At 31.1% G+C, this 8,900-nt stretch overlaps 1 protein-coding gene across 1 annotated transcript; it reads left to right on the top strand.

Annotated features, from left to right (window-relative positions):
* Nucleotides 1-1,127: 1,127 nt before the first annotated feature.
* Nucleotides 1,128-7,964, top strand: DUO1 (myb-like HTH transcriptional regulator family protein). The gene is made up of 6 exons (XM_078987669.1): nt 1,128-1,277; nt 1,620-1,783; nt 6,126-6,383; nt 6,910-7,168; nt 7,235-7,628; nt 7,703-7,964. Exons 1-6 carry the CDS (start codon nt 1,128-1,130, stop codon nt 7,843-7,845), a joined length of 1,368 nt encoding a protein of 455 aa, XP_078843795.1. The 3' UTR covers nt 7,846-7,964.
* Nucleotides 7,965-8,900: the final 936 nt, after the last annotated feature.

The following is an 8,900-nucleotide window of genomic DNA, read 5'->3' as shown; positions in this document are numbered from 1 at the left end:
TAACACCGTGTCCCCAGCAACGGCGCCAATTTGTTAGGTGTGTCAGACCCAACAAATAAAAGGGTACAATAGACTCCAAATACACTGCTTTAATGCACTAAAAAGTAGTACAAGGCAAGCAGGGTCGAACCACAGAGAAACGGGACAAAAGTCTATACCTTTTTGCACAAGGTACTTTGGTCACAAAGAGGGGGTTTGTTTGCAAAAGTAAATAACTAAATAACAATCTACTTTAAAAGCATGCACAAAATGAAATAGATTTGTAAACAAATTGATTGAATGGTTCTAGTTCTAGTTCTCAATGTTGTTGTTCAACTTGATTATGACTTGATGTAATTCAAGATTGCTATTCTATGTTGGTACTGAAAGATATTAACACGCTCTAATAACTCTCACTTGCCAAATTATCTAACCAAAACACGCTCTTTGATTAGACCTAGCTTTACTAATTCAACCTAAACACGCTCTTAGATTGTATTGAAAAACTGCATTAAGTTTTGTACAAGCTTCCCAACAATGTTCATTTCTTCTCATACGCTCGGAAGTGTGAAAACATGTGATATATGTTTTACAATAAGAAAACTTATTGCTTGTTACCAATTATTAACTCAATAGAACGATTAGGTGCCCTAAAAGTTAATTAACTGCACAAAAATTCAATTCATGAAAGTGGTCAATCAAACACAAATCAAATTCAAGGATTCTAGTTTAAACAAAAACATAATCACTAGAATAGAATCACAAATCAAACATCAAATCATATGCTTCAAGTCAAGCAATCAACATTTTTTGAACAAGAACTAGAAACTAGGGTTTCTTAGCCACACATGGCTAAGAACAAATCAAACAAGAATAAAGATGGAATTGGAATGTTTAATCCTTACAAAAATCAAATCCAAATGTTTGCAATGATTAGGTCTTCTCAAAAGCTCCAAGAATTCTCCCAAAATTGCCCTAGATCACCAATAACTACTCCCAAAACCGTTCTGTCCTTCAAAATGACGTCTCCTCCTCTTTTATTAAAGTTCACGTGACTTGCCATAAGGCCATGCGTTTTTAGCATGGCCATGCCTTTTGCCCATGTGTTTTTTTGGCATGGCCATTTGTCTTGACCATGTGTTTTTGGCATGGCTCATGCTTTTTTGCTAAAATTCCAAAAAGTCTTCACTGTTGGCTCCATCTTCAGTCCAGCTTCACCACGCGTCATGTTGCTCAAATATGAAATGATAAAGGACAAACATGACCCATGTCAAAGTGACAAGAACCGTGTTTCAAACGTAATCCTTTTCTATGAAGATAATGCAACAATAACTCGGGTTATGTCTTCATGCTTTCCTCCATGGAATGACCGGTTCATCTTCTCTGCATGCTCCAAAGCTCCAAGAATCCAAGCTCCATGCATCCATGCATCCAAGCTCCATGTTCCATGCTCCATAATGCCTGCAAAATAAATCAAAAATAGTGAAGTACCAGACATTCTTAATGAAATATGCAACTACCCTAATAATCAACTAAATGCAAGAATTATGAAGTAGAATGCTATAAAAAGATGGAAATAAACATGCAAAATAGGTGCATAAAATGCACCTATCATTGCTCTAAAAAATGAAGTTGTTCAGGAAATAAACAACCGTCTGCTTAAGAAGTTTCCAGGAGATGAAGTTGAATATTTAAGTTCTGACAGCATATGTGAATCTGAAATTGTTAATGATCAGTTTAATGTAAATTTATGCTCTCCTGATATATTAAATGGTCTCAAAGTATCCGATTTACCAAATTCTAAGTTAGTTTTAAAAATTGGTGTTCTAGTAATGTTACTGAGAAATGTTGATCAGAAAAACGACTTTATGTAATGGCACAAGACTATAGGTGATATCATTGGGCAAACGTGTGATTGAGGCATGTATAACAATTGGAACTAATATTGGAAACCAGAATTTTATTCTAATAATGTCTTTAACTCCATCAGAAAAAAAAATTTCCTTCAAATTCACAAGAAGATGGTTTCCTTTAGTCGTATGTTTTTTGATGACTATTAATAAAAGTCAAGGACAATCGTTATCAAAGATTGGTTTGTTTCTCAAAGATCCAATTTTTTCACATGGACAATTGTATGTTGCCTTATCTAGAATTAAAAGCAGAGAGAGATTACAATTATTAATTTTAGATAAAAATGGAAAAGTCACAAATAAAACTTTCAATGTCGTTTATAAGGAAGTTTTTCGAAATTTATAGCCAACTTTTTTTGTAGCATATTTTATTCATTTTTATCAAATCACACTTAATCCATCATATTACTTTATTTATTTATAATTACGTATTGTTTTTTTATGTTAATTTCATTACACAAATTCGTAATGCATTATGTTCAATGACAATCAAGCACCAAAAATAAGGGTTTTAAAAAATCTTCATTTCCAATTAAGTGCTTACCATTTAATGTGTAATTAAATACTTACAAATCAAAAAATTATTGAAAAATATATTATTACAATTCATACGTTTTCTAAATTAATGAATTATTATTTTATTAAATAAATAATTTTTAAATTCAATTAAAAATCAACACCTATGGGTTCCACGGGTTTTAATCTACTAATGTAATATTTTTATTGTAATTATTATTATTAATGATTATTAATATAAAGTGATTGCAAAGATTAAATCAGTTCCGATGCAGTTGCCTAAATTAATTAATTGTCATGCTAAAGCAAAATAAATGGGAGCTGATTTGTATACAACAAAATTTCTCCATACGCGTATGCTTTAAAATGTTGTATTGTACAACCCTCTCTATCTCTCTCTCTCTCTCTCTCTCTATATATATATATATATATATATATATATATATATATATATATATATATATATATATATATCTTTACTACTTATAAAAGAAATCTAACTATTTCTATAAATAGATTGAATATAATAATATTATTTTTTAAGACGTCCAAACTATTAAGTTTGAAGTACAACTCATTTATAATATAATAATATTAAAACTTTAACCCTATCCTTTAGCCCCTAAAAATCTCGTATCAAATTAATAGAAAAATTAATTTGCAAATTGAACCCGTCAATCTCAACACTTCAGCCATTTGAAGCGGTCAATGTCAACAATTTATAGAGGATCTTTTTTCTCACATTGGTAACAAGCCATCTCATAATATTTATCTGCGTAATCCCTTCAAAGTAAGAAATATACGCACACTCTCTCGAAGAATCCTAACCAGTAACCAAGACAGTATAACCACCACCACCACAGCCGCTCTGCCTCCTTCCGCCTTCAACCAACCACTATCACGACTACCGCCATTCCTCTCACTCACGGCATGAACTTTCTTTTGGAACATAACATTTTTCTTTAAAAAAATATCGTTGAAAGAAGCTATTTGTCCCCGCTGCTGTGTGCGGGTAACGGCTATTATATATATATATATATATATATATATATATATATATATATATATATATATATATATATATATATATATATATATATATATATATATATAGAAGTAAGTTAATGCGAAAATATAAATATCCTGCGAAAACGCGAAAACAGATTTTATCTTATGAAAATTAAACACATGTACTATAAAAAAATAATTTTATTAGCAATAAATTAAAGATAGTAAGTTTGAATTGGATGGTGTTATGGTAATATAGATTTAAAGACGGTTTTTATAATTATATTTTTTTCACGTCTTTAATCATTTTTAAATTCATGTTTTCATGATAAAAATGTTAAAAATCATACTTTGCTAATATGAAACAGTTTATCATCTATCATCGATTATCATCATGTATTTTAAAATTTGGATGAATTATTTTCCAAAATATAATGTTGAGGTGATATAATATCATAGGTTTTTCTTGTTTTCGCGTTTTCGCAAATTATTTGCATTTTCGCATGAACCCTCCCCTATATATATATATATATATATATATATATATATATATATATATATATATATATATATATATATATATATATATATATATATATATATATATATATATATATATATATAAAGTTTCTTACCTACTTACCAAATTTTTCCTTTCATTTTTATCTTGATTTTGTATTAGTTTGCTATACTAAATTATATATATATATATATATATATATATATATATATATATATATATATATATATATATATATATATATATACAAGTAGGATCATGCGAAAACATAAATATCTTGCGAAAACGCGAAAACAGATTTTATCTTATAAAAACCAAACACAAGTACTATAAAAATTAAATTTATTAGCAATAAATTAAATATAATAAGTTTACATTTGATTGTGTTATGATAATATAGATTTAAAAACGGTTTTATCAACTATTTGTTTTTTCATATCCTTGACCACTTTTAAATTCATGTTTTATAATAAAAATGTCAAATATCATGCTTTGCTAATATGAAACAATTTCTTATGTATAATCGATTATCATCATGTAGTTCAAAGTTTGGATGAATTATTGTCCAAAATATAAAGTTGAGGTGACACAATATCATAGTTTTTTCTTGTTTTCACGTTTTCGCAAATTATTTGCATTTTCGCATGAACCCTCCCCTATATATATATATATATATATATATATATATATATATATATATATATATATATATATATATATATATATATATATATATATATATATATATATATATATATATATATATATATATATATATATTCAGTAAGTGGTTTCTTGTCTACAGTAATTGAGAAATTAGTTCTTAAACGAGAAAATGAAAAAAAAAAAAAAAAAAAAAAAAGACTTACCAAGTTTTCTATATAAATTAAGAAGTTTAGATTTTTATATCTATGGTAATAAAAACATTTTTTTTTCTTGATTAACAACATCTACTTTCAATTATTATTATTTTTTATTTTATTTTGATCGATGATGCCATGTTTATATGAGTTATATATGAACTTGCTAAACTATATCGAATACACATTATCGTTGTTTCCATGTTTACTTAGATTACCTTTTTTATAGCCTAAAAGGCTAAAACATTTAAAATAGTAATTTTTTAAAGCTATATCGAAAACACATTATGGTCGGGTAAAAGATGCATTAACAAGATTACTTATGATTTACAAACAACTGTATATTATTAAGAATTATTTTAAATATTTAATCCTCCCTAATAAATGAAAATACTTTTGCCACATATCAATCTCTCATTAACTTGGATACATGTCATTTTTTGGTATTTTTGAGTAAATGTTTTCTACATGTGTCATTTTCTCATTGTTTATCTTTTTTAATTAACACATCATATTTACACCTTAATTAATAATTGTCTTATTTAAAACTAACCATTAAATTATAATATTACAACTCATATACTATTAAATATGTTTCCTTTTAAATTCAAATTTTAAATTTTAAATTTCAAATTTATATAAATTTTTGTTTAAATCTTCATATTTAATTTTTTTTGTTTTATCCAACCCGTATAACATACGGGTCATACAACTAGTGATTAATAAAATACAGTCAAGTATATCACAAGTCGAGAATACCCGATTTATACAACATGAACACATAAATACAAGTTCCATTTATTATACAACCACGCCAAGTAAACAAGATCAATTTCCTTTTAACCACAATTGCTCAGATTAAATAGATTTGCGTAAAATAATGAAATCCAATCATTACTTTTCTTTTATTTAAACAATATTTTTTATTAAATTTTTTCGCACCATCAAATTACGTTAAAAATTAAATTTGTTTAAAAGTCGATGTTATCAATTTATTGCTAACGACCCAAATTTTGAACTGTAACATATTATGTATCGACCCATACAGTATTTAGTGTGACGACAGACGAGAATATCGAAGGGCATTTTGGTAATTTCATAAATGGTGGTCAAATTTGGTCGAATAGATTTCGGTACCATTTACGTTTTTAGATTATTTAATCAAGGGAAAATACGTATTATTTATAATCTTAAGGACCAAAAATGTAAAATTCTACCCATGTTTTCGAAAGAGAGAAAAAAGGGGGGAATATCGGAGATCATGGCAATAACCGTCTTAACCGTCACTATACACCCACCCTCTAATTGCAGACAAATTCACTGAATTTACAGAGAGAAAAGGGTTGCAGTGTGTGAAGCGTGTGCGAGAGAGAAAATTGAAGAATCAATGGAAAGGGGAAGAATGTATGACGAAATGGGGGAGATAAAGAAAGGGCCATGGAAGTCAGAAGAAGATGAAGTTTTGATGAAGCATGTCAAGAAATACGGACCCAGAGATTGGAGCTCCATTCGATCCAAAGGCCTTCTTCAACGCACTGGAAAATCTTGTCGTCTTCGTTGGGTCAACAAACTCAGACCCAATCTCAAAAAGTACCACCCTCGATAACTTTCTCCTTTAAAATTCATCAACAACGCGTCTGTTATATCCAATTCCCCATCTGTTTTTCGAGTTTTAGTCCCGCGAATTTCGAAAATTGAAGTGATAATCGATGATGGTAACCGGTAGCGTTCGTTTTTGTCTTCTGTACTTCGCACACACAAACTGTTCGTGTTTATGTCTGTGTGTGAGAGATTTCATAGAGTATAATAATTCACGTCGATATACTGAGTTTTTGGGTTAATATTGTGTCTGTATGCTTCTTTTAGAAATGGGTTTCTTGTTATCAATGAAGAACTTGGAGTCATTGTGTTCGTCTTTTACTGTTGCAAGAACGCAAAATTTTGCCTTCATTTTATATGGTTGTTCGCCAATCGTTTATGAACTTTTGATAAATTGAAATTAAATTTTAATAAGGTTTCTTGTAATTTTGTGTTTTTCTTTTTCTTTTTGACACAATTATATCTAATTTCACGAAGAACATGCATCTGATTTCTATCTGTGTGTGTGTGTGATCAGTGGTGTGAAGTTTTCTTCAGAGGAAGAGAGGGTAGTGATAGAACTACAGGGGCAATTCGGGAACAAATGGGCAAGAATCGCTACGTATTTGCCGGGAAGAACAGATAACGATGTGAAGAACTTCTGGAGTAGCAGACAGAAGAGATTGGCTCGAGTTCTTCAAACACCACCGCAGGCGCCGCCACCACCACCACCACCACCAAAGTCCCACAAATCTCTCCGGGAATCCCCTTCCCTCCATAAAGTTCCCACCTTTGAGGTAAAAAATCTCATTTCAATCCATTTAATTTTCGTATTATAAACATCATCTATTTGACGATTTCAGGCACCGAAACAAAGTTCTTCAACAGAAGAATCATCAGTGACGTCACCAAAAACATTGTCTTGCTCCTCGCCTTACTGTGAACCGATCAACATGGTCCCACTGCCGGAACTTATCGCCCCCACCACCGCCACTCCCACCACGGCGGCCACAAGCTTGCTTATCTATGACGACATCCAGCCACTCTGCCAATACCCCTGCAACGTGCCACCACAACCAGTCTTACTACCACCTTTCCCTCATGCTCCGCCTCTTAAAGTCGAACTCCCATCACCACCGCCGCCGCCGCCGCTCGAAAACCACGACATTTTCACCCAACTTGCGGACCCTAATTTCTTCGCCGTTTTTGGGCAAGGGGGTTCTTCGGAGATGGTGCCATACCCTTACATCCCACCAGGTATTCATGCCGGAAGTTAAGTATCTTGGTGAATTATCGCTTTTGTTTGATTTACAGAAAGTTTTGTGTTGCAGGTGGTGAAGGAGAAAGCGGTGGGAGCTGCGGGAGGCAAGAGAGTGGTGATCCGATGATGATGGCGCCGGATACGTTCATTGATGATTTTCCGATGGATATGTTTGACCATATCGAGCCGCTTCCGAGTCCATCCGAGTGGTGACGTGTGAGTTAGGGGTTTTAGGGGTATTAATTTGTTGTTGTTCATTGTATTATGAACAAGTTTTACTTTTTATTAATGCTTTTTAATGTATGCCACATAAAGACTCGTTGGTGTGTGATAACGGATAATCGAAATGGTTGCTAACAATCTTTTTTTGTTTTTAAATGATGATGATTGGTAATTGATCCTCCCTTCCATTTTGCTTTATTCTCCTTTTATGTATTTTCTTTAATTTTCTTGTTTGTTTATGTTTTCCTTTTTTAATCATAGTACTGTTCGGAGAAAAAAAATCTAATATATAACCCAAATTATGATCAATCTCCTAAAAATCATAACGACCTCGGTTGGACAACGAGACCGGAGAAGTAATCATTAGTGTATCCACGATCCATTAAACTCTATAAAGTTAAATTGATTGTCACATCATCCATTAAACATCTATATAATGTAACTCACAACCCATTACACACCTATTCAATTCTAATCACCACTTTATTCATTCTATCGAACCATTTAATGATCATTTAACTCTACTCTACATTATCACCCATACTTCATTCAACTCCTATTCAATCCTAGCTATCACCTTATTCAACTCTTATACTATTTTCATTGTGGATGCTCTTAATGGCCTGTACAAAGACCAATATGTCTGTATCTATCTGTATTGGTAAGAACCTTTTAGCTTTCACTCGCAACAAACTATGTAAACTCCTACAAAATTACCAAGACGTCTTTCACATAGGGTCCATCCGACTTTTTTAGAATGTAATTGAGTTGAAACTTTTTTAGAATTTTCCTTTCGAATCCGGAAATCTTAGTGATCCTTTTCCGAGACCAAACTTCTTTGAGAGGAAGTGTGTTCTTGTCGTAAAAGGTCTCCAGTCTTTCATGTTCAGTCCAGATAATCATTTGAGGATCATTGTAACATCCCAAAAATACGAGCCAAAAATTTTTATTTTTAAAATCATATAGTTAGTAAAACATTAGTAATAAAACATACACCTATCATATCATTCATAAAAGTGTGCGTGTCTGGAAATCAGTTTATAAAA

This window comes from Lactuca saligna, chromosome 4 (assembly GCF_052625555.1).
Source record: "Lactuca saligna cultivar CGN05327 chromosome 4, ASM5262555v1, whole genome shotgun sequence".
In the NCBI taxonomy this organism is placed as follows: Eukaryota; Viridiplantae; Streptophyta; class Magnoliopsida; order Asterales; family Asteraceae; genus Lactuca; species Lactuca saligna.
Note: the sequence above shows the minus strand (reverse complement) of the source record. Positions and strands in the feature narration are given on the sequence as shown.

Coding starts and splice junctions, on each gene's coding strand:
- DUO1 (XM_078987669.1), top strand. CDS start 1,128: ATGGCTCATGCTTTTTTGCTAAAATTCCAAAAAGTCTTCACTGTTGGC. Junction 1,278..1,619: donor ACAAGAACCGTGTTTCAAAC/GTAATCCTTTTC, acceptor GAAGTTGTTCAG/GAAATAAACAACCGTCTGCT. Junction 6,384..6,909: donor CTCAGACCCAATCTCAAAAA/GTACCACCCTCG, acceptor GTGTGTGATCAG/TGGTGTGAAGTTTTCTTCAG.